Source organism: Lepidochelys olivacea (genome assembly GCF_965140295.1).
Source record: "Lepidochelys olivacea isolate rLepOli2 genome assembly, chromosome: 11".
Classification (NCBI taxonomy): domain Eukaryota; kingdom Metazoa; phylum Chordata; order Testudines; family Cheloniidae; genus Lepidochelys; species Lepidochelys olivacea.
This window is the reverse complement of record NC_140421.1, coordinates 64,262,129-64,288,982: the sequence shown is the minus strand read 5'-3', so window position 1 is coordinate 64,288,982 and position 26,854 is coordinate 64,262,129. Positions and strand designations below refer to the sequence as shown.

The 26,854-nt window shown below is 41.4% G+C and overlaps 1 protein-coding gene across 3 annotated transcripts in view; it reads right to left on the bottom strand.

The window, feature by feature from the left end:
* The window catches only part of PIKFYVE (phosphoinositide kinase, FYVE-type zinc finger containing), a 98,337-nt gene that overhangs the window by 46,032 nt on the left and 25,451 nt on the right, over positions 1-26,854 (bottom strand). For 2 of the 3 annotated variants that reach the window (XM_084642938.1, XM_084642939.1), the window contains exons 8-17: positions 26,709-26,847; positions 23,370-23,527; positions 22,066-22,177; positions 19,892-20,039; positions 19,224-19,391; positions 11,130-11,192; positions 8,660-8,789; positions 6,840-7,020; positions 4,996-5,070; positions 4,028-4,135 (exon numbers count right to left, since the gene is read on the bottom strand). In XM_084642938.1, the coding sequence (XP_084499064.1) occupies positions 4,028-4,135; positions 4,996-5,070; positions 6,840-7,020; positions 8,660-8,789; positions 11,130-11,192; positions 19,224-19,391; positions 19,892-20,039; positions 22,066-22,177; positions 23,370-23,527; positions 26,709-26,847 (1,282 nt within the window). The remainder of the gene's footprint in view (positions 1-4,027; positions 4,136-4,995; positions 5,071-6,839; positions 7,021-8,659; positions 8,790-11,129; positions 11,193-19,223; positions 19,392-19,891; positions 20,040-22,065; positions 22,178-23,369; positions 23,528-26,708; positions 26,848-26,854) is intronic. The other variant, XM_084642940.1, reaches the window with a different exon arrangement.

Genomic DNA, 26,854 nt, shown 5'->3' with positions numbered 1-26,854 from the left:
TCTCTCTGTCTCTCTCCGTCTGTGTCCCCACCATGCTCTATATGGAGAAGGGGTAAGCAGGGTGCAGGAGCAGGGGGAAGGGGACACCCTGACATTAGCCTCCCTCTTTCCCCTTTCCCCCCATGCACAACAAGCAGAGGCAGAGGGCAGGAGCAGCACATGGCAGTGGGGAGAGGGACAGCTGAACCGCCAGCAATTGATAGCTTGCTGGGCAGCTGCTGCACAGGGAACTTAGGGGAGCAGGCAGCTGATAGGGGGGCTGCCAGTCCACCCTGGTTACAAGCCCCCACCAGGTAGCTGCAACAGGCTGCTCTTCCTGCAAGCTGTGGACAAAGCAGGAGGCTGCCAAACGACTTAGAAGGGAGCATTGCACAACTTTAAACGAGCATGTTCCCTAATTGATCAGCAACAAAACAACGTTAACCGGGACGACTTTAAGTGAGGAGTTACTGTAATAGGTTGTCATCCTCTATATGGACCAGCACTACAGGTGGGATGGACACTTTGCCAGTAAGTTTGACAGATACTTATTGAAAGACAAATGGAGAGACTGGAATCTTGGGTTCCAGACCTTGGAGGGCAGTGTTCCCTAGCGAGCACAGACCCTTCAGTCCCACTCCTGGCTCTGCCAGCCTGTCCCTAACTCTTCTCCAGCCCTGGTTCCTCATCCCAGTACTGTCTACACCTCCAAATACCAATCTTCTTATGCAGCAAGTCCTAGTCTCCACTCCAGACTCCTCTTCCCCCCCCCGAGTCCAGCCAGTCCCAGTTTTCCTTATCCCTCCCTGGGCTTCTCAACTATTCTCAATACGTGACCAGGGAGTCCCAATCTCCCCTCACCCTTATCCCAATCTACTCCCCATCACCCTACAGGTCTGGCTCTTGTCCACACTGTATGAGTCAGATAGCTTCCACCAAGCTGCCTGTATGTGTATGGGGGAGGAAAGAGGGAAAAGGGGACAGTGGAGGGGCGGGGGGAGTGTTCTACAGAGCACAGGAGAGACTGTTACCCTGCTCTCAATTCAGGTGCCCGGACCTGACATGGTCCAAGGTAGCTTGCAGCTGAAGAGAAAGTCCTGCTCTGACTTTGGCTCAAGCATGCCTGGCTCGAACAGAATCTTCAGGGAGTTTAGCAGCTAAAGTCTAACAAGTCTCAGAGCAACTTTTCCAAAGGTTCCCAAGTCGCTCTAGCTATGAATTTTCCAACAAAACACCTGGTGGAAAATGCCAATTTGTCCACAGCAAAAACATTAGATGAAAACGTATAACCTTAGACAAAAGCTGAAAGAAAGCATTTAGATAAGGCTGAAACATTCAATTTTGAGCTTTTTGGAATATGACATTTTGATTTTCCATTTCAATTTTTTAAATTTTATATTTAGAGTTGAAACTGGAACAAAAAGTGTCAACTTATTTGCAGTTTTGGGTCATGTGAAATTTTGAAGCCATTTCTGGTCCATTCTTCAACAAAAGAAATTTTGAAATTGCAAAACTCCACTCCCAGATGAAAAATCCAGCTCCTGCACAGATCTACTTACAACTTGGCCAGATTTTCGCAGAGTTGGCAAGTAAAGTCCCTGACACCAGGGCAACACCCTGCAAAATTTCAAGCTCTTGCTCCAAAGCATTGGGGGGGTGGGGGGAACAAAAAACCACAATCTCTTCTACCCCCAAGAAAAAGGTTACCACAACATCCACTTCTTCAGTCTGTTTGTTGTCAAAATCTATTTAACTTGATGAGCATGGGGATTTCTGAATGATGAGGGCCTAAGCTTGCACACTGAGCATGGGTACATGGCCGAGATATCGAGGCCCACGTGGGCAATTAGCATCCGCCCAAAACACCAAGGGTTTTGACAATATAATAGTATGTCAGTAACCCTGTTTAGTGTGCACTTGGTTCTAAACTGGATTTACCAAATATGCCCATCCTTTAAAATGGCACTTATTCGCTCGATTTATGATGAGCCTACATGACACATTAAAAAGATAGTATTCAGAAATTTCAGCTGTATAACAGGCTATCTTCTCTAATCAGAGTCAAATGGAAGGCAAGTTTAGTTAAGGATCATCTTAATGGGTTAGCAACATAAGATGATTTTGTTTAAAGAAAATTTAAACCTCCAGCTTCCATATATCAGGATAAGCAGGATTATGTATGTGTAGAAAGATTTCATAACTCAATACTTTCATTGAGAGTTTCTGGAAGAAGTCTGCTGACAGACAAATAAGAGGATTTGGTAGGTGATAAATATTTATCTGCAGATCATCAGTTTATGCACTTCATTTCAAGTTACCATCTGTGACCAAAAGGCAGTACAAGAGTACCTCCAGAGTCTTGTGTTTCAAAGCAATATTAGGGTATGGATCCTATTCCAATTAGGCCTTTGAGTAACTATAAGTTACACAAATTCCAGTATTAAGAAATTGTTCTGGATGCTCTGTCCAGCTGACCATGAAGTTACTGCATGGATATTTGCAAGTATGAAGAATCTCAAGCAACACTGCCTCAAATCCATATCATGCTGAGTTTCGGTGTGGATTTTAATATCAACAGAAAAAGTTGGGATAATTCTAAGCATACGTGATCAAGATTGAAGCCACACCAGATGTATGGATTTATCTTTAATTAGCAGAGAGAAGTTTCAAAACCACCACTTCGCAGCAATAACTAACTCCCAGCATCCATCAGCATTTTTCTGGCATCCTCAACAATTTCAGATTTTGGGGTTCAGCAAGATGGATAGATTGTTACTGCCCCTCACAGTGTGTGAACAACTTTGTGGCAAGTTGCATAAGATCCAGTATTGAAGTTGATTGATCTTTTGACTGTGAAATATGCAATTTGTGGAAGAATCCCCCACTGCAGGACAGTTTGTGCTATTTGTTGCAATTTCCACCTGCCAGAAGGAGTGCTTAGGGCCATGCTAGTCCCAGTTACCCTCTGGCTTGAGTTTACTCAGATCCACTTAGATTTTCTGCCAACTCCTCTCACCACCACTGTTCCCATTATTGCAGCAAGGATTAGAAAGTTGTTTACTAGCAGAAATTATTGACCTAGCCTCCATGAAACATTGTTTCAGTTCTCCCATAGCAGTTCCCCCTCCTTCCCCACACAGTTAAAGGGGACAAAGGGAAAAAACCAGCCTTATTTCAAGGACAGCTTTGAAAAGGTGACAGTGAACAATATTCAGAAGAAGAAGTTACAAGCTCTAATTTACTGTTAACACAAGGGACGAATCCTATCCTTTGTTGCTGAAAAAGCTATATCAAACAATGTTGAATTGTATTGCTAATGTTTTAATTTCTATGTGCCTGTGCTAAGCACCAATCCTTTCAAGGTCTCATAACTGAACCAACAGACTGTCAATCAATCAAGCACTCAATGTAAGGGGCTTTCAAATAAAGGTCACTGTAAATAAACACTCTTATTCAGACTGCTCCCTTCAGAGAGATATCTATACTTTGTGTCTGGACAAAAAGCAGCTCTACCAATTTAGGCATTAAACCCCCTGAAACCTCCTATCAGTGGTGAGAACAGCGCTCAAAGCAATATTTGTAATTTTCTCCACTATTAGACCGAGCATTGTCAGTTCCCAACAGATTAACACAAATACGGAAGTACACCTGGACCCAGTATTCATCCATTCCTGAGTCTCAATTAGCAGTTCTGCCATTTTGAACAGCAAGATCCCCGATTCTTAGGCACACTCTATACAAACACACTTCTTAAATACTCATGTTATTGAAAACGGCCATGAATTTCTCTTGATCCATGCAACTCCCCCAGCGTGAACGGGACTCGCACGTTTCTGTTGAGGCCAGTATACAACTTTTTCCTGAAGTCCCAAGCCCAAAGCAGCTGTGAGTTATCCTTCGTCACAAATTCTCTTCCTTCCACTCCACCCAAGCCCCCTGGTGGCTGGAACTGAAGCTAAACAAGTGATGCTCTACATATATGGCTAAGTCATTAGATCATAAAAAGACAATATAGAAAACGTAAACTAAAAATAGAAGATATTCTAACCTGAAGAACAATGGGGTCTATGCAGGTGAATTTTGTTTCTTCTCGGTAGAGGTACTCAATGGAACACTTCAGCAGAAGAATTTTGGGATTTTTTATATAGGTGTTCATCTAGAGAAAGGCAGGGTAGTTAAAACAAAGGGAACAGTCATCTAGGTGACAGTAGAACCAAGACTCCCTCCATGAGGAAGTTTTTATGAAGCTCCCTCATACAGTTACCCAAAGGTAACATAGCTGCAAAGATGAAGTTCTGCAGCATATCATTCAGATGATCTTTGCAAAGATTTACCACTAAACCATGCCGATTGGGTAATGGCTCCAATCAAATAAACTTTATACTGTACCAATCTCATATCAGAGAAAGCAAAATACAGTTTAATCTGTCCTGCAGGACAATTATTGCTCTGTAAAGAGAATGTCAACAAACGAGTTCCTGGTACAAACCCCTTTCTTGCACAACAAATGGAATTTTAATGATCCAAGACTTCTGAAGCCACCAGAGCACACTAGGTCAATCAGATTCTCTCCACCCTGATCAATGGCTTTATTTTACAGACTCATTTACTACATGCTATAAAAAAAAAAGGTGCACTCATAAAAGGATCTTTTCCCAGTAAATCTTACAGAGCTTAAACGTTTCTAGAAAATGTTATATTCTACAGCTTTGAGGAAAGTTTAGTCCATGCTCTCAAAACTCAGACTCCCTGGACTACAAAGGAACCCCTTTGAATGGAAATGCAATATACATGCGCACACAAAAAAAAAATCTGCAAATCTACTGTTCAACAGCCTTGAGCAAAGCCCACTCCACAAACCCCTTAGGAGAAAGGTTTTGTAGATCAAAGATGATGATGTAGTATGTTTACTATAAGTGTGCACCACCAAGGAGGAGAAGTTTCTCTTTTTAAATACAATACCCAGTGCAATGCTAAAAAGAATGCAAGCTATTTTATTTACGACACCTTCATTACCTTTTTGTGTGCAACGTTCTTGGTGCAAACAAAGCCATTCACCATCACAGAGTCAAATTTCTTTCCACCTGGAATCTAACAAGATAGCAAGAATTAAAGGCTTTCTGGTTTAACATATTCACTTAATCTCTCTTTAAATTCATTGAACCGCATACTATGTAAATTACTTAGTGAAAAAAATTGTATTGTACACCATGCATAGGTTTTTCTAAAACCTCAATTTGCTCATTTCTATTTTTTGTGCTGTTACAGATACAGTAGAACCTCGGAGTTAAGAATGCCAGCGTTACGAACCAATCAGTCAACCACACGCCTCATTTGGACCCAGAAGTATGCAATCAGGCAGCAGCAGAGACCCAAAAAACCCCAAAACAAACGCAAATACAGTATAGTACTGTGTTAAACATAAACTACTATAAAACTAAAGGGAAAGTAGAATTTTTTTCTTCTGCATAGTAAAGTTTCAAAGCTGTATTAAGTCAATGTTCAGCTGTAAACTTTTAAAACCACCACCACCACATTTTGTTCAGAGATATGAACAACCTCTGTTACCGAGGTGTTCATAACTCTGAGGTTCCACTGTAATACAGCTCCCACTATTCCAGGTCAAGACCTCTTTAATAGCATACTTTCAGCGGAGATAACAAAAATAGAGCCTGGAAATGGCAGCTCTACGTATCTTAGAGCATTTAGAAGAAGTCTGCCAAGTGGTCAGAGCCCCAAAAAACACAGTGAAAGGTAGGCATAACAATGGATGCCACACAGGCTCTCTGAATTAAATTTAGGTTGCCTAGAGGCATATTTCAGAGATCACATTATTGTAGAAATCCCTTTCTAGGTCATCTACAGCACAGCATTAGGTTCTGAAGAGCTGCTCGTCTACTGAAACTCAACCTGAGTGCTAGGAGAGGAGGTAGCAACAAATATGGTTGGGAATAGATTTCATGGGGCTGTCTGCAAAAAGGAGAAGACGACTCACCTGTAATCTTACGTGGCTGCCTGAAACAGAGTATGGCCTAATGAGAGTAATTTCTGTAAGGAGGAACAGGCTTGTGCCTGGTATCTTTATTCACAGCAGCTTCGTGGTCAGGTCCCAGTCTCCTGATGGCCTTTCTGATCCGTGATCACGGCCCTATATTTGTTACAACTACTGTAGTCATCGGTGCATCTTGCGTAACTCCAAGAGGATTAAGCTACCTCATGGAGGCCAGTTGCTGGGCTTTGTGTGGAAGGGTTAACTCTTGCGTAATAGACAGTTTCAGGAAAGAGTTGGCCTCCAGTACACTACACAGCAGGCTGCCAAGTGCCAAACATCTCTCGTTAGACATGCAAGGTTTAAAAAAAGCCAAAAGGCAGGAAGACAGTGAGCTGTTACTCTTACTTCATCCCACGCCATCCTCTGCAGCCTGAAAGGAAGAGATTGACTCAAGTGCCTCTAAGTGCTTTGCAACACAGGAGGCAAGAGTCACGTACATGTCCTTCCCCAAAATAGCAACTGACTTCCCTGAAACATGAGACATCTTTCAGAGGAGCAGCCGTGTTAGTCGGTATTCGCAAAAAGAAAAGGAGTACTCATGGTACCTTAGAGACTAACCAATTTATTTGAGCATAAGCTTCATCGGATGCATCCGATGAAGTGAGCTGTAGCTCATGAAAGCTTATGCTCAAATAAATTCGTTAGTCTCTAAGGTACCACGAGTACTCCTTTTCTTTTTGCATAAGACATCTGTTACTCACGCTACTGGATTTGTAGTTTTCAATCCAGACACCTGCCCTGTCAAGAGCCACATCATCTTTATTTCACACAAATTTCCTGTCATCATTCTCCCACTCCCAGAACTCACTTTTTTTATGTGGACAAACTGGCGGATATCCATATCATCGTCTCTGTTCTTGATATCAGGTCGGACAGTCTGAACTACCTGGCAGACCACAGGCACAATGATATCCCTCCAGGATAAGGACAATGACTCATTGTTGAGTAGCTGCTGAAGCAGTGCCATCATATGGTTATGATTAGCTGAGCTGCAGAGGAATCAGAGTGATTAAGGGAGAGGAGGGGACCACACATTGCTCCATCTGAAGCAGAGTGACCTAGAGGATTTTTACTTCATAGTGTTTAAAATGCAATCAGCAATTTGAGGAAACATCAGTCAGGAGTGTTCCAGGTCACCATCTTGTTTATTTTTTCTGCTCTATAGTAAGAGGCAACAGGTAGCACAGAGAAACAAAAAATATCTTGATTTTTCCCTACTGGGACAGAATTTATTAAATACAAATAAATCAAAGAAGTGCACTAAGTATCTAGATCAAGTCCCCCTTGAAGAGAGGAAGTTCAGCTTTTGTTTGACAGCGACTTATTAATTGTATTGCTCTAGCAGCAAAATGCTCTTTGCTGCAACTCAGTTTCACAACACACTGTACATGGCTGGTCAATAAGCAACATCTCTTGGATGCTGTGTGGCAATTTTCCATACTATCAATATAGTTCAGACAGGCAGCTCCATTTCAAGATTATTTTTATGTGCTTACATCATGCTATTTAAGGCATGCCAAATATTTTTGGTGGAGTAGGCCCAGAGTATCATGCCATGCAGCATATATTAACAGTGTCATGTGTAGGTCATATTCGGAGGAATTTTGCTTTACATGCAAGGACCTAAGAGTTCCAATATGGATGGTTAACCAGCATTTATTAATCTGTAATTTTAACAGCAACTGGGCCACTTTTGCCTTTGACTTTTGCAATGGACACAGACATGAAAATGACTGGCATGTTTGTAACGTTTAATGACATTAACTCAGACACACGAGCGCAAACAATTGTTTCAAACCTGTGGAATCACCACATCATGGCTACAGCCAACTGCCAAACTCTCAGAAGAAAGTGTCCCTTATCACACATCCCAGAGAGTAAAATAATGACAACGGCAGACATGTAGGCTGCATGTATGAAAATGAAATCTCAAAACATGTCTGCACTACCAGCTAATTCAGCACTGCTGTGATTGATGCAGCCATGTTGATTTAGCGGGTCTGGTGAAGATACACTAAGCAAGTGGGAGAGCACTCTCCTTTCGATGTCTGTACTCCACCTGCCCAAGAGGCGGAAGCTATGTTGATGGGAGAGCATCTCCCGTCAACACACGGCAGTGTCTGCATCATGCTAAGTTGACCTAAGTTACACTGACTTCAGTTACGTAACTGAAGTAGCATAACTTAGATCTACGCTAACGCTGCAAGTTGACCAGCCCTCACTAAGCTGTTAAAGGACACTTCTATAGCGCCAGACATTTATGTGGCATTTCACCCAATAACACACTTATTCTGTCTCAGGCTATTGATGATTTAAGAGAGCCAAGACAGGGGACAACAGGACAAAGAAGGGGAGGGTGAGAAGAAATTGGGGAAACTGCGAAAGAGAAAGTCCCAGAACAACTTTTTTTGGAAGGGGAGAATTTTTACCAACCATGGATTCCTTTCTTGCTTCTCTAGCATATTGATCTTATTACAGAAAGGATTTGAATTAGAGGTAACATTTTCAAAAAAATGTTTAAGGAGTCTAAGTCCCATGACTGGCACATGACCCCCATGTGAAAGGGACAAAGCTTTTGAAAATTTTATCCTAGACATCCACATCAATTCCCTTTTATGCTCAACTTACAGAAGCCTCTCCATAGCCTGTTTCTCCCCATTCTCTTCCCTCAGCAGATCCAGATTGCTGTGGTGCCAGCCTAAAGGTGTGAAAAACAGCTCTTTGGATTTCTCCTCCACCCTCCGATTGAACAGCGACTCTAAAAAAGGACAGCAAGAAAAGCTTGTTTATACGAAGTCAAGAGCTGAATGCTTACACTTTCTCCTTTTAAAAAGCTGAAAGAAGAGACTTCAACAAGACTAGTTCAGGCCTTCGATGCGAGAGGCTCTTGAAATGTTAAAGTGATGCTGGAAACAAAACAGTGGTAGTCACTGACAGTAATTTAGGTATTCACAGTGTCATCAACTATAGCAGAGTAAGCATGCTATTCCACACTTCAGGCTACACAGCCTCATGCCAGATAATTTGCTTTTCTTCTCTCGAGCCTGCTCGTGAGCAGTTCAATTTTAAGACAGCAAATTAACTATGTATGGCTACCTATATCCTCGTGTTGCTTAAAATAGGTAGTAACTGAATCCCCATATACTTAAGACCTTTTAAAATTAGAAAAGTCTAATCTTGTATGATTTCACTGGCAAAAAGCTATTGTTTTGGAAGCCTTATATACAAAAGGAGCACTAAAAACATCTAGTTATTCCACTCAAGTAGTGGAGTTAGCAAAAAGGTCATGTACATAAGAGCACATTCAACTTATTTTAAATTTATATTAGAAACATAAAACAAACATTATCCACAATCAAGCCCAATGGAAATGCATCTCCTGACTAATGCAGACTCTTAGAAATTAAGTAGGCAATTGCACATTACGAGTACAAGATTTTAAGACAGTGGCGATTTAACCCACTAAAGCTAGGGCCAATCACTTGAGATAAAATCCTACTGAATAGGATTGTTGCTCATAATATTATATCTTGCTTTTCCAACATAACTGAGTGAACTCTTAGAGCAGTCCAATCTTTGTCAACAGAAATCACAATAAGTTCTGTTTAGTCTCTGAACTAACACTACTCAAGTCTCGCAGTTTTGCTAGCAGTCTAGTCAGAGGGCCAGATTCACCAGGGTTATTCCAGTTTTATAGAAGTAAGACTCCATTGAACTGGAGTAACAAAGGACAGTCAGGGCCAGAGTCAGATCTGTACGTAATAAAAATATTGGCCATATGAGGCACAATCTACTAGGTTGGTTACCTTTTATAAGACCAAAAATAATATCATATGCACCAAAATAGCTTGTTAAGAGCCATGGTTTTTAAAGATCTCCTTAAAATACATGAAGGGAACAGCTGACAATTCGGCTTGAGCTTGCTGCCTGGTCAGTCTGTTTTGCTTTTGCCTTTCCCTTTGTGTGGATTCTTATTTTTCCCCTTCAAACAGTACAGTTTGAAAGTAGTAGTAATTCTTAGGAGTAGTTTAGTTTTGTTTTATAAAATCTGTCCTATTATGTCAAAATAGTTTTTATTTCTTCAGGTTGTAACTAATAGTTACCCTTTAAATGTTCATATTTTATGAGTTTCACCCAAAATGAAATGCTAAAAATCTTAACTTGTCCGTTAAAATTAATGATTACATTTGATTGCCCTCTCACCCCCCAGCACTACTGTATCAAAGAGCAATACTAGAAGCTTCACTATCATCATTATGCTGACTATACAATTCAGATTTAATTTGTGTCACTAGTGCAGAGTTCTGCACTAAAATTTAAATCTTTGCAGTCTAGGCTGCAAGGGGAATGGTCATCTTTTGGACAACTCAGTACGGTTACAGGCCATCATCATCATATTTTAAGTAATCTGCATAGGACCACCACCACCCACACTATGAGTATGTGACTAAGAACAATGCTTGTGAAAAAATAAAAAGGCATTTTCCACTTTTAGATGCTTTGCACCTGACACTGAATATTTGTCAATAAATTGCATGCCTTCACATCCAGAAATATGTAGTCTGCTTCCTAATCTAAAAGGGTCTCAAACTTACAGCTGTGTCCAATAGGACTTGCCTTTCAACAGAAGCAACAAGAGAGCCAACATGATTTAAGAGAAGCTGCGCTACAGTGACCTCAGAGATTAGTTTTGAGATATTGGTGGCACGGAGATGTTAGGCGCACACACAAATGTACAAGGAAATAAGCGGGTAGGAGAGTTAAACACCTGATGGAGCCCAGAAAAAAGAAAAAAAAAAAAAAAGAAGAACTAATCTCTTATATGCAGGAACATTTGCGGATGGTGAAGTGCTAAACACAGCCAGTTACTGTGTAATGAAGGAAACTTCTTTTCAAGGGCATTTAAAAAACAGACTCTGACAAGCCCGAGTTCAATCTGAAAGTGAACCAAGTAAGTGGAGAAAGTTACCTAAGTTTCTCGCTATGTGCCTTTAGAATTACTTTAACAAGCCAATGTTTAGCCCAGCTCTAATATCAATAGAAGCTTTCATATCTACATTACACATTCATTGGAAAAAAGCATTTCCATTCATCTTACCCTTGATGAAAGCGTCACTTATTGAGACCATCTGTTGCCCTCCGTTGTCAGGATTCAAGTACTCTGGAAAGGATAGAGCAGATGGAGATGGGAGGAGACACAGAAAAATGACAGGTTATGTTGGCATGCCAGTATAATTATATTATGTACACACCCACACCACAAGAGAAAATATTACTCATTTAAAGCATTTAGTCATTGCTGTAGCAACAACCTGACGAGTGGTTAAGACAAGAATATCCTCTCATACTTGTTCTGTCAAGGCTCCAAAATGACGGCACAATACTGCTTAAAACTGTTCAGCAACCAACCTAACATGGAGAGTATACAAAATAAAGCATTGGGGGAAAAAACCATCTGCCTTTCCAAGTTCCATGTGGCTAGTTCCCCCCTACATCTACATCTGGAACCTATTAAGTCTTCACCTGAGAGAGACTGTGGAGGTACCCAAACACAATGAGGAAGCAGGTCTCCTTTAATTTCTTAAGGCACATTAAAACCAAAGGTGTTCCCCCACCCATGCATAACCTTAACTTGGTTCTCAGATTCAACTAACAGACCCTTTATGAACAACGAGCTCTCTCATAGGAGGGAAAAATAGCCATCTGGTTCCAGGACTCTTCTCAATCAAAGAAGCAGACATGCAATGTGCCCTCCTTAAGAGCTAGAGGGGGGAAAAATTATGCTATACTTAAAATGGATTATGGTCAAATGGAGAGAAGAAAAGGGGTCAGTCAAAAATGTGCACACAGCTTCTGCCCTGTGGCAGGGTAGTGGGGCTAGAGGCTTCTGCCACAGATGACTGGTGCCTGCTGAGAGTGGAGGAGCACAGTTTAAAGGTTCAGCTCCCCCCACTCCCAATAGCTCGAGTCATGACCCCCGCAGCACACTCCCCTCTTACCCTCAGCAACCCCTGCATAGCCACAGCTCACTAGCTCCAGCAGCTGCTGTGCAGGGAGGGGGCCCGGCGGCATGTGACTAAGCGAGGCCAGCAAATCCTGGCAAAATCCAGGGGGCGTTGGGGGGTGTGGAAGGGGCACGGCATGTGACCCCATGTGCCTCCCCCCACACGTCACCTCTGGCAGCAGGGCGGGGGTATCCGCAGGGCTGCAGGTGTGCACCAGCTCTCAAACATCTGAAGATTGTCATATGCGGCTCTGAGGGTCAGTAAGTTTGGTCACCCCAGTGTATAATATATGCGTGCATGTTATGTAATACAAGATAGATACCATATTCTGTAATTACTTATCAATTTGTTTGCCAAAGAGTTTTCCAAGATCTATCTATCAAAACAGTTATTACCATCACATGACAAGTTAGTAACTATATCCAGCTTTCACAAAACCAAAACAAAAAACCAACAATGCTGTTTAGAGGGAAAAAGTAGTCTCCAAAGTCCCACATAAGCACCCCCAACATGACCACCACCCTGCCCTCCCCCTCAAAAAAATCCTAACGCTTCAAGACGAAGTCTTTTGCTCTGGGATGACTGATGAGTGCACACTTCCAAAGCAGAGAAATACAGAACTAAATAAGACAACTGATAAAGTAGCAGAAATATCAGAACTATGCCCTCACGAATTACAACACAAGTAAAACATTAAAAGAGGGACACAGTCAACATAAGTTGCATTTCTGCCTGGTAGTTTCATATCTGCTAGTGTTGCAGATACCACCTTCCTCCTGCCGTTAGGATTATTACTCTAGACCAGTGGTTTTCAACCTGTGGTCCCGGACTACATCTAAGATTTCCGGAGGGGTCCGCACCTCCATTTGAAATTTTTTAGCGGTCCACAAATGAAAAAAAAAAAAAAAAAAAAAACCTTGAAAACCATGGCGCTAGACTGTAGACAGAGAAACACAATCTCTTCATTTTATTTCATGCATTTGACAGCTCTGTGCATGGAGTCCTTTCTGTTTTGCAAACGGTTAATTACATGTCCTGGGAATTCAAGCACATGCTTTCAGTTCATGTCTGGGAAGAGGACTCTTTCCAGTGACAGTGAAACTAGGCAGCATAGAGAAGAAGGAGCAGAAAAGAGGAGTTGGCATATGCAAGCATGGTCCCTTAAAAAAATTAAATAAATAAATCAGCAGGGACGAATCCCAATCCAAGTTTGGATATGTTGTCCAATAGGTGCTCTAAACTGAAGCTTCATACATAATGGATGAAGAGTCCAAGATGGTAGCATCCCCTTCAACTTAGTTACTAATATGCTAATATTTTGTCCAAGTAGAGGCTGAAAGGAGAGTGTCTTTAATAAGCTGTGCACAACTAGTTATACTGAAGGCTAGCTGACTACTTTGCAGTCTGCCCCATTTAGGGGATAGCATACAGCTACCCTACACCAGAAGCATACTAGAGACTAATCTGTGACATAATTCCTCCCCAAACACCACTTACACTAGAGTAAGAAGTAAGTTATTTAACCTCTTTTCACAGAGCAGCTCACTTACCCTATATACCCTGGATAGCAAGTAGAGGGCAGAACCAGGACTCCTTCCCTTGCAGTAGTTTCCCCCGCCCCCACAGCTGGAGCCTCAATGTGAGAATCTTACTCCACTAAGCACTGTAGGGGCTATGACAATCTAGCCCTAAGTGAGGGTTACTTATTAGGAATATCTGAAATACGTATGTTGTAAATCAAAATGTATCAAGATTTTATTGCCATGCGTTTGGGATGACCACATTATTCGTAAGTGGCAAAGCCACAAGTTTGTTACTACAGATGAACCCAACATGCAGCAATAAATGTTTTGTCACATGCTACCCCCGTCCCCCGCATAATATGGTATATTTTGTTTAAGCCCCGTTTCAGGAAGTTGTTTTAATTTTTGTGTCCTTGTCTAACAAGCTAGATAGCTTTAGCACCCATACAGAGGCCTCCTGGTGACAATAAAGTCAGAGCCAAGTATACTGTTTTGTTTGAGAGGCTGTCTCTAGAAAGTTAACCAAAATTATTTTTTAAAATAAGTCCATGTGTGTCACTTTGTGAGGCCTGACATTCAAGAGCAGGGCTGGAAGAGAGTGCTGTGTACCACTGAAGGTGGGACTCAAGAGTTCCAGCTCTCCCCCATGGAAGCTAATAGGTGGAGTTTCCAGCAACGGCAGTTCATGAGATATTTTACTTCAAGATATTCTGTCCTGAGGTCACAGCCTATCATTAGTCAGTACCGCACCAGTAACGGTTTTGTATCCCTGCTTATACCCATGACATGTTTTGTTTTGGGGAGCAAGGAGCATGTGTGCTAAATCATAGCTTGAAGGATTAGATTTTTATTGATAAGTATCGATAAATGTCAATTTCACCACACACAAAAAGTTTTCCATTACAATCATTAAAACTTACAGATAGCAAAGTAATCGAAATGCCACTCGAGAACTTAAGACTCAAAATGTAGTGATCTAAACTTTTGAATCAGGCTAGTTACAAATGGACTAGCAAACGAATAGTAAAAGCAAGTATGATTCTCTTTAAAGATATTTACATTGTATATTTTGACAATTTGTGTTTGAATAGTTTATAAAGCTTTAACTTCCTGAATCTCAAGGTCTGTCATTAAATAATTGTCTGAATGTCCCACACCTGAAAAAAATTAAAAATAAGCATCTGTCAAAGTTATAAAAAAATAAAAATCAAATTCTACCAAGCTTATTTATAGACCAGAGCTGAGATCTAAAAGAACCTTGGAAGTTTGAAATAGATGAAATTAGTCTGTTCACAGATGCAGGCTATAAAACAATGCAATTTATTCCATAGATTCTATATAGCTTTTAAATAGGGCTTCATGGGTAGAAATAGGATATACAGGAAACTATTCAACAACTTCAATAATTCGCACTGTCGAAAAGGGATGGAAAGAGTTAAAACCAATCACAATAGCCATGACCATTAGGAAGGATGAAGTGAGATCAGAAGGAGAGACAAAGCTTTTCTTCATTGCTACTGTAATCACTATAGATCACTAATAGCAATTTAAAATGTCTTAAAATCATCCTGCATTAGCAAAATGAATATATGCCATTTTCCCTCGGTGGTGACATGCCCCCAAATAGGCAAGCCTGGGCTTGCCCTCACTCACCATAGGCGGACCTAGACAGCTTGGGACATCAGACTGGGTGAATAGTTCTACAAAAGCTTTGGTTAAAAACAGAAAAAAAAAGCCACAAGACACCTTATTATGGACTGCCAACCCTCCTTTCCCCTGTTCCACTACAATTTTATCCCCTTTATGTCTCACTACACAAAGGTGAAAACTGCTCTGTATTGAAGAGACTCTGAAGATAGAATTGTCAAAAATTGACATAGCATCTACAAGGTGAAGTCTCAAAAAAACCCCAGTTTAAACAATGAAAAAAGTTTAGCTGTTTTAACACTAATTCACTTCTAACCACTGAGTGGGTTTTCACTGAATGAAACACAAGAGGAGAACATGATGATCAAGTTCATTTTTTATCAGTTTCACTTTCTGGCTTACAAATTAACAACCTGCTGCAGCATTTGGGCTGCACACCCAAGAAGTGAATGAAATTTGACTCCAAGGTTATCGTACTGGAATTTAGTTTCCTGGAAGTGTCTGATATTATTGAGTCTTTAATGTCCTTACATAGACAAGTCCCTATACTGGGCTCAGCAACAATCAAAAAGCAGCATTAGAATACCAAAAAGTTTCTAGTACATTATAGACTATTGCTCTACAGCTGTCCCCTGTATGCACCCTGCAATTTCCACCAGTCATAAGTAACTTTATACTGCAGAATTGATTACATACTTCTTAGAACAGATGCTTTGTTCCTACTTTACCTCCCCTTTCCCCATGATTGTGACTTATAGATTGTGTGACAAAACCATCAGATTACTTCCTGCTGTAGGAGGGTGTGTCACCGCCAGTTCTGCAAGTTCTTTCACGGTAAGGAATAAACTCACTACCATGTAAGATAACAGAAGATCCTGACTAAAACAAAGCCAGAGACTAATTCCCATCATTTTCATAGGGCAATGTCCCAACAGACTGCATCCAGCATCAATTAGCGGCTAAAGGTTCATCTATGTGGGGATACTTTGGAAAATTAATCCAAATTAGTTCATTAATTTCTTAGGGAGATTATTTTGGCAGAACAGCCACCAAGCAATATTTACTTACAAGTGACAGTACACGCATCTGACCTCTGCTGTTTTAGCAATTTCCTTTTGCCATCATTCATGTTTTAGGAGATCATCCATTTAATTGCCCTGAAAATACAGTACAGTTTCCCCATGTCCTGACCAGCCTAGTTTTAGAAGCCTGGAACAATAGGGCCATCACTCCGTTCTCCAGTCCCTTTTGAGATTTTCACAGACTCACGTAGAATGTCAGGAAGGGTTTCTTGTCTAAAACATCTAAGCGTTTCCCTTTCCACTTTATCCCACAGCCTCCCCTAGAGGTTCTCACACTACAGGACAGGAACTATAAGTATGTAGAGTCACACAATTACTGGCTTCGAATGTTGTAGAATATCTACTCCTAGTTAAACAATGCTGTACACAGAGACCCAGATTCTGATCAACCTCATGACAATTCCATCATCTTAGCGATATTACTCTCAATTTTACATTGCTATAAAATTGCCTGGATATAAATTTACTTATGCCAGAAATTAATGGAAAATTCCAGATTTGGTTACACGAGTTCCAGACACAGAGGAGCTCCATTAAATTCCCCTTACAAAATGCTTGCCTTAACAGCCCAAAACTACACTGATTTCATTTGTAGTGCCTGTAACCAGGCTTACCATCCTTTAAGACAAACTGCAGCCCACTTCCTTGCACTTGGGAGCGGACTCTCAGGTATAAATGACAGGTTTCAGAGTAACAGCCGTGTTAGTCTGTATTCGCAAAAAGAAAAGGAGTACTTGTGGCACCTTAGAGACTAACCAATTTATTTGAGCATGAGCTTTCGTGAGCTACAGTTGGGCCCAACTTTATTATCATGCACATTGTGTAAAGAGTTGTCACTTTGGATGGGCTATCACCAGCAGGAGAGTGAATTTGTGTGGGGGGGTGGAGGGTGAGAAAACCTGGATTTGTGCTGGAAATGGCCCACCTGATGATCACTTTAGATAAGCTATTACCAGCAGGACAGTGGGGTGGGAGGAGGTATTTTTTCATATTCTCTGTGTATAAATAAAGTCTGCTGCAGTTTCCACGGCATGCATCCGATGAAGTGAGCTGTAGCTCACGAAAGCTCATGCTCAAATAAATTGGTTAGTCTCTACGGTGCCACAAGTACTCCTTTTCTTTTTGCGAATACAGACTAACACGGCTGTTACTCTGAAACAAAAATTTAGGCCTATGCAAAAATAAAATACATAAATAATAAATAAATCCCACAGACCACCTAGGATCACATTTTCCTATCAGTTTATAATGGGTAGATAATGACAAATATGATATTCATCAATGTGACAGGAACATAAACATACAGCTTCCAGAGAATTGAAGCCCACACCCTTCTGAAAGGAAGGAGTACAAGGAAAGAAAAGATTAGAAACATCTGCATCAGCAATTTCCAAGATCTCAGAGCTCTGTAGTGGGAACACACTATCCTTTTAGGTTTATTCCTGACTGCCCCAGCTACTGTACACTGTGAATTAGATGGCTTATCTTTGATTCCAGTTGTGTGTGCTTGCTCTCAAATATCTAGTTTTATATACTGAATAAGGTACAGTGGACAAGATTTTCAAGCTTAAATGCCTTAAATTAGGAACCCACATAGTAAGCTGTGCCCATAATGGTCAGTGAAGTCAATGGATGCTGCTGATAATCTTTTGAGGGGAAGAAGGTGGGGTCATAACATCAGACAAAACTAGGCTATTATCGAATATAAAGTCACTCCGCTTTTGAAAGTACCTTCAGCACTTTCATTTTTACAATACACCTATTTTCCTTTCCTTCTGGACAGACTTTAGCAGGTACCAGCAGTGCCTGCTGTAGATACTTGAATTTAAGGTTAGCCCACTGCCAAAGGGGCTTTTTCATTTTTTGGTTGCTAACAGTTGCTGCATCAAACTCATTTTAGAATGAAGCTTCCAGTATTCTCTGTCCAACCCAAAATTTTTCAGCGCAAACCACCTGTGAACAAGTGAAAAAAAATAAGCTTTTCTGTCCTAATTCACCCCAACAGAAAAACTTTTCCATTGTATTTACATCGACAACTGAGGGATGCACTCACTAGGAGCATCCCAATTAAAGATCCTCTACTCTGCTAGTGAGCCTTACAAGAACTGTGGACAGACTCCATAATCAAAGACTTTTAAATGCCCATTTGAAGAAACCAAGGACAGGAATCTGCAAAGCTGTTGAAGCTGCAGGTAAGGGAAAGGAGAACAGAAATAAAGAGCCACCCCAGCATTTAAAGGAGCCACCACAATTATTTGCAAACAAAAACAGTGGGCCAGACTTTGTTTCAGTCAGCCATAGTGTGGTTCACAGTATACTAAAATAGAATGGGAGAATAGGTGATATTTTCAAATAGATTTCACTTGCCTTTTCACATTCCAATTTAGCATTCATTTATAGAAGAGATTTAAGAGTGACTCAGCAGTTTGACTATTAGATTTGTTAATCAATGCATTTTATAAAAGGATAATTGGACCCACAGTGGTAAACTGATGAAAAGAGATGGAGGGATTAAGTTTTCTCCATCACTAATGGTGATTAAAAAAAGTGGCAGTCTGATTTTTTTTTTTTTTTTAAATAATCACACCTTAAATTGGCCAGAACTTATGATGTTGTCCCAGTTAGCTGAACAAGACAATATGTCTGGAACTGCCATGCTGTGAAAGGAGAGAGGAGGTAGCATGGTATCCTCCAACTGCAAAGAGAATAGCCACACAAGAAGTTGCACGCTCTTCAGAGAAGGTGGCATAGTTGGCTTATTCTGAGCACCCCTACAAAGGTAATCGAGTCAGAGGACGTATGCAGGTGGGCTAACTAAAAAGATCTCATATATACACCCATCAACAAGACAACTACAGGTAGTAGTGGGTAAACTCATCAGTGTCAGGGCACCGCTCTCCATCATGTGCAACTCCAGCTGGTGACTACCTCGTACCTTTTTGGTCTGCAGGGTGAGGGGGCACATGTGGGTACTTGGAGTGCTTCTTGATATGGAAGTTCACGTTGTCCAGCTCCACGTTCAGGTTGATGGAAGCGGCTGAGTCACTGTCCATTGTGGACTGGAAGCTGCTGACTGATGTGCGCTTGCTAGGGCTGGCGGAGTCTTTTAATGTTGGGTAAGGAGGAAGATACAGGGAGGAAAGGGGTTCAAATGGGTATCATGAGGGTATTGGAGAGGAGAAAAATTGTCTTTAATACATAAAGCCCAGTGTGCAATACTAAAAGGGATACAGTATTTTCAGTCTTAAATCTGTACACTTCAAGATAAGATTAAGTGTTGGAAGGAAGTTCTATAGATTTATTTTAAAACCCAAGTGAACATTAGGACAGTGTCTGTCTTGACACCCCGAACTAGTCCATCTGTGCTACTGTAATCCAGAGAGTTTATACTAATTTGGAAACATCAAGTTTTGCAAACGGATTAGAAAATACTGTATCCACCACAAGAAACAGGAGAACTAGTGAGGTTTTAGTTTACTTGGAACCTTACAGCTACTACCAGCAAAGTAGGACTTTCACTTCCATTACACATACACACACAAAAAGAGAGAGAGTTATGCTAATTTGTCATGCGAAGATGGAAGAGAGTCAGTTGAAACTCACTGGCCAAGTTATCCTCCCCTTCGTCAGGGATTTGTTCTGTGTCACTGTCATCAAACTTGATGTCTTTGAACCAGGATGGCTCAGAGTGCCCCTCTACGGAGTTCACCGAATCACTGTCTGGAGAGGGGGTTTCCGAGAACTCTGTGCTCTGGGAGATCAGGAAAAGAGAAAGTAAATTTAATTCTTCAGCCCTTCTGGGATGTTAAGCTGCTTTAGAAAGGCACCACTATGCACTGATCAAAACAGCAACAGCTTACATTTATATTGTGTCTTGCAGCCTGAAGCACTTCACAAAAGTAAATGTATGCACACAGTGGGATAAACTTATCACGGAACCACCCACCACTTGAGGGGGGGCAGCAACTGTTTAGGACAGGAAGCGAGTACCTCTTTACTCTGCCCACATCAGTCTTTGCTTCTTCCCCAGGCACCTCACCCCACTCTCACAAGTCAACCATGTTGGAGAGGGATAGCTCAGTCGTTTGAGCATTGGCCTGCTAAACCCAGGGTTGTGAGTTCAATCCTTGAGGGGGCCATTTAGGGACCTGGGGCAAATATTGCGGATTGGTTCTGCTTTGAGCAGGGGGTTGGACTAGATGACCTCCTGAGGTCCCTTCCAACCCTGATATTCTATGATTGAGGCAAATGAAAGACTTGCAAGTTTTCTATTCACCCCCACAACATGTTAAGAGCCTGCACAGATTTGAGCGCTAGGACTAGAGCAAAGGGGTTTGCCAAACTCTATACTTTACCCCCATAAACTGACCATGCTGATCTGGGAGAAGGACATGCACTTTTAGCCCCTTGAACAATTCTGTGACTGACCAAATCAAGTGGGGCTAACTGATTCAGTTGAAAGCCAGGTTTGGCCCTCTAAATCAAGAGAGAAACTATTGTGAAGCAAGGCCTTGGGATCTTATGGCAGGGAATCCCAGAGAGCAGACAGCAACTTCAATCTACCCCCCACCCCCAAGACAGAAATTTCCAGTCACCAAAGGAATTGCAGTTCTAGTTAGAATTTCCTCCTTTGAAACTAATGCAATTGCTGCAAAAACAAATTCACTGACACCAGTTTAACTCCACTGAATTCAGTTGAGTTACTCCCAATTTATACAGAAATAGACAAGAGGAGAGTCAGATGCAACTTCCTGCTGCCTTTACACACTACAGGATCAGAGATCATATAAGAGCATGACCGGTAAACCACAAGTTAATCATGAACTGCAGACTATATACGACCAACTATAACTAAAACTTTCTGTTGTTTCTTGACTGGTAGAAGTGATTGCATGAATCAAGACAAAAACTAATGGTTTTGGCAGATCTTACACCTCAGCATATCTCAAGCAGGACAATGCCAGAGCCCAGACAGCATCTTCAGTCACTTCTCCTTTACTGGGGCCCTGATTTTCTTTCTCCACACTGCAACTCAGGCTCAGAATAAAGAGAGACCATTTATATACTAGGGTAGAGAAACCCTTTACGCAAAGTCTCCAGATACTTTACTGGCAACAATAAGTAAATTAGGGAATTCAATCTCTTCCTAAACCCATCAACTTCTTTTGATCAGGAATTAAGCAACTAATTTCCCAAAATATTGTCTAAGAGTTGGAAGGATGGTGTATTTTTTAAGTCTTTATGAAGAACTTGTCAAAGATGTCATTGTTCAAAGAGACAATGGCCCTTCCAGGAAAAGCTACATGCTGTATCACAAGTGACATCTACTCCTAGAGTGTGACAGCTGTTCTGAATACTGGCTATGCTATTCAGAAGCCACACTGGAATGTGCTTACCATTGTGACTTTAGACTTTTGTTGATGCAATCAGATTTTAGAACCCCTCCTCCTTTTTAACTTAACATAGGTGTGGCCACCCTTACTCCTCACAGAGGAAGCATCAAAGCTTCCTTGCCTGACCTAGTTTCCTCTATGACCTTAACTCAATTAGTTTACATTGGTGTAATGAGATTATGAGTATTTCCACACACTCACAACACAAGACAGACCCAGCTGGCACAGGGACAGCACCAAGAGTACAGAGAACATGAGGCAAGCTAGGCCTAGTTCTCTTGAAACCTAGGAGCTAGCAGAGCATACAGAGGAAGGAAAGTGACAACAGTTCGCCAGCCACAACTGAATCAACATTCCAATGGCAGCTAGAAAAGGTTTCTGTACCTGTAGTGGTCTGTACAGAGCATATTCATCTCTAAAGATTTGATCATGGTGACTGACACAATCAAGCCAGCGTCCATCTACCAGTGCTTGTCCTATTGCGATGGCTTGAGCTCTAAGGGCAGAATAAGAGACAGGCGAGTATTAAGAGTCTGGTTATAAGTGTGTATGGTTTACAGTACAAACTTTTACCCAAAAAAAGCATAATTTATCTCTCCTTTATTTTGCATTATTTGTTAGAGAAAAGGTACTTATTTAGAGACAATTTGGTGAGACAGTGGATTGAAAACATGACTAGAGCCAGGAATGCAAGTGTTCCCCACCTATATGTTTGGCTGTTGATTTTTGGAAGTGCTGAACACCCTCCCCCCCACGCCCCAACTCCTTGCTGTAGGTACTCAGCACCGCTGAAGACTCAGGCCCATGCTGTGCAGGCTTGAATCATCTCGATTCCTGCCCTTCTTAACTCAGTAAGACAGGGATAATCCTTTACAAGCCCTCAGCACTGCAAGGCAAACATACAGTGCTATACGGGATGGTAAGCTGTTACATTGCAGACCCAGTTATCCCTAGATCTTGGGGCCATCCAAAGCCTACAAATAGTTAGAGGGGTCCTGAAACCCACCCCCAGGCCAGCCAGCTATAGCAGCAAGGTTGTGCTCGTGCAGCTAAGAAACACAACTGCAGTATCCACGCAGCACAGTTGATCTGATCTTTTGTTGACGGAGGTTACATTATTTAAAAGTGGAGACTATCACTAGAGCATCTACCCAAAAGGCATGGCTTAGTTCAACCAACATTAGGAAACCTTTAAGAACGAGTTGATCAGCAATTATGAAACAGAGCACAGTGTTCCAAAAACAGAGACATTCTTAACAGTAGTCTCGTGCCAGTTTTAGTGATTACCATTCTCTCACTCTCCCCTCTGCCCATTTCAGTCTGTTACTCCCATTCTGCTCCCTCCTGGCCCCCCAGCTACCTTTCCCTTCCCACTGGGTAACTCCATTCCCTTGTGCTAGTCGTCTGCCCTAGTTTCCGACTCGACTTGCCCCTTCATTAAGTTATGTGCTGTCAGAATTAGCAAATGAGCTAAAGACATTCTTTCCCTTGTTCAGAGGAAGGGAGGAGGAGGAGGAGGAGATCAGAGTCTCATTTCCTCTCTCCATCCACTGATACACATGCACACTCACTTTAAAGGGGGAATATACCACTGGGGGGGAAAAAATTTACACACATGCCAACCAACACAGACGATGAGTGCAATGGCAGATGGGTTTAATTTAAGCATTTTTAAATATCAGGAATACCTTGTGGTAATGTGTCCATTTCTGATGAGCCAGTTGACTAGTTCCTTTCCCACAATGCAGTTGGGATGGGTCCGCAGCCAATAGCGGTGGTCCTGAAACTCCATCCCACTATTGTGATGGCAAATTTTCTTCCACAAATCCTTTAACTGGACAGAGTCCTGTGTGAGAGAGACAGTTACGAAGGGTTTTAGAAAGACTGACCTTGCAGTTAGATACAGCTACATCAGCACAAGCCTTCACATTGGCTCCTGAGCAACAGCCTTCCAATAATAAGAGTAAAGTCGAAGCCGTTATGTATTTGCTTCTAAATTAAGCAGCGTACATCAGCTGCTATTTAAGTCCTTTATTTTACAGCAAGTGATCCTATACACTGAGAATAAGGGAAGAATTTTGCAGTAATATTTTATACATACAGTCAAACAATGCAAAAGCTCACTGTGTAAGTCAGGCAAGTAGTTTCCTAGCAGTAAAGCTACCATGCTGAACTCCCTCTTCCAGCCCCCTGGAACTGGGGGCTACGTAGAAGACCAAGGAACACTGAATCTTTCTTCAGGTAAAGCAATAAATGCTCTTCTGAACATTCTGTGCTGTTGACCTGAATGCTGCACTCAAGCCTCTTTCAGAGCTCTCTTTGGTCAACTAGTTAAGGAGATCCCTTTGAGAATGATGCTTTCTATGTTGCCATTTTGTTCAAGTAACTTCTACCATCCCATTTCTATGGACGAATGCCTCTCCACCATCTCCACTTATTGCCAATTGAGAGGCCAAATCACACTACCTAATCCCTACTTCCAATCTTCTGTACCCCATTCTGAATCCTTAAGGTTCAGGCCTCCATCCATTTTGACGCAAACACTCCTTTACCTGTACTTCCACCTCCATAAGAGCAGCCACAGCTGGGCAATCAAAGCTAGTTTTCTGCATGGTAAGACACCTCCAGGACCTCACTTTCCAGTTAACATAACCAAGGGCCCAGGACATCCATGAACATGATTTCCACCCACCCCATGATTCAGGTTCTCTCCACAGATCTCTGGTGCTAGACAACTCTGAATCACAGGGTCTGATGTGTTGGTTAGTTACACTACAACTTTGAATCATGTTGTCATAAAACCGCCTGACACTAGTATGGCTGTAGCCTACCTAATATTGGTCATGGCTATGTCTCTGCAGGCCAGAACAACTCTTCCCCACCAGCACACCCAGACAATGCTCTTATCCTTGTGGACAGATGTTCCAGTCATTTGAAAGGACATGCACCACAGGAAAAGATCTGCAGGTGTTGAAACAGCCCAAAGAGGAAGAGAGGAAAGAATTGGGATTGTTTCTTTAGTTGCTACTACATGATGCATAAAGTTAGCCTAAAGAAGTGTAGGGTTCCCCCCCCCCCCCGCCCCCCGGAAGACTATGTAAACACACAGAACCAACAGAATTATGACATTAGTTATCAAGCAAACTGATTGAGAGGGGAAGTGATTTTCATTTAGACGTCAAGTGTTTTTATTTTTATTATTAATCTCTGTTTAGGACAGTTTTTAGGGTTGTGTGTGTTTAACAAACACACACACCTTCAAACAAAGGGCTAAAAAAGCTCACAAGACATACTGATATCTCCCAGAGCAAGACTAGATTCAACATTCCTGATTTTATATATATTATATATAAACATGCACACACACACACAAATAAAAATAAAAATAAAAAAAGCAGCCAGGACTCTACTACATGCCTCTTCATACACCATAAGCAAACCCAGTTCCTCACCCCTTTAAAAATTCAAGTAATTGAGTGATTTATCAAATCTGATCAGCATTCCTCTCATCTAACCCTTTTGCTGAGATGACAAGTTTGCCAGGAAAGTTTGGTTTCCTTAGGATCTTCCCTATCCCCACCCCGAAAAAAAAATCCTATAATTTTAACCCAGTTTTGTGTGCACAGGTTTACTATATCTGCCCCAGAAATTTCTATCCCCCTTGGCTTCAACTTACAGGAACCTGGTCCCACTGATTGGTTGACTCCAGTTCCATGCATCCCATGCTAGCCTGTCCAGTGCACTGCATGTTTTGGGGTGGTCAGCTACAAAGCACGTCACTCCTGCCATGGCAGGAGTATATAAAATTTGATTCAGTAGAATTCAGTCATCTTAATATTGCTTTGTGTTTTAGACTGAAATCAAGTGGCAGAACACCACAACACTTTAAACTCTAGGATTTTAGCTTGCAGATTATGGAAGTGTGCATGGATTTCATTCAGAATTCCAGTGCTCCTGCACCTTGTCAAACTCCCGCTTTGCAAGCAAAGGCCATTAACTTTTTATCACAGTATAGTCAATTCAATGCACCACTTAAGAGTATCATGACCTGACAGGGACTCAGGACAGTTCCTGTATTACAAGAAGCAATTATGACATCCTAAATTATTGCATAAAAGCAACAATTCTAAAAATCAGATCTAAAGTTAAGTGAAGACACAACAGCTTTGACTATTTTGTCCCAAGCTGTATTTGTAACGTTTAAGCTGTTAGTGTCTCTGTCCCCCAGACTGAATAAGATCCTAAGCTGTCCCCCTACTCTCCCTGACACTCCTAGATCCCTTCTGCAGAGCATATCTGCTACAGCATTCTCCTTGAAAGGAAGAAATTGTCTCATTATAAAGCTTGCTTCAATGTGGAAGCTCTACAATAAAAAGGTGAGCCACCACCAAACATCAAATTCTGCCCTTACATATGCAATCCACAGGGAGACAGTACTAGTACAAGATTTGACCTTATTGGTTTTGAATGGTAACAGACATCCAGAAAGATTCAACACTAGTTATGCAGTTTGGACAGTTTTAAATGAAACATCTCCCCCCTCCCTCCATTCTAATTGATTTTATAAACGTTAAGTATGTAAACAAGGGTTTGGGATTTGGGGTTTTTTTTATTTTTATATAGTATTTCTCACAACACACAGAACAGAATGTTTTACAACAGGATTGCTCCAGAGTGCTGTGCTACTGGTTTTGATTGCTTTTCCTGGAACAAATGCATTAGTGCTACTTCCTATGAGAAAAGTTACATTAACTCCGCAAGCAAAGCAGATAGGGAGAAGGTCAAATTTCAAAACTTCTAACATTAGCTGTGGTCTCTAACTCATTCAAATGACTAGATAACTATTTTACATTAAAACAACTATTTACAGTTAGAACTTGCTAACCCATAAGGAAAAAAACTCAAGGATCATTTTAAAATCCACACACGCACGAGCCACAACCTGTACCACAAAGAAAGCATTAGAAAGACAGACACACATAACACATTGCTATCACAATGGAAGACAACAAAAATCTAGTTTGTACCAGAAGAATTTTTCGTTCATCCTCATTGGTATCTGCTTTCAAATACGTGCGATTAGCCTGTGGACTGACGGATGTCTCGTATGCAGGCACCATGGGTGAACCAGACCTATCCAGTGACAGGTTAGTAATGCTGGCCGATCTGGAGA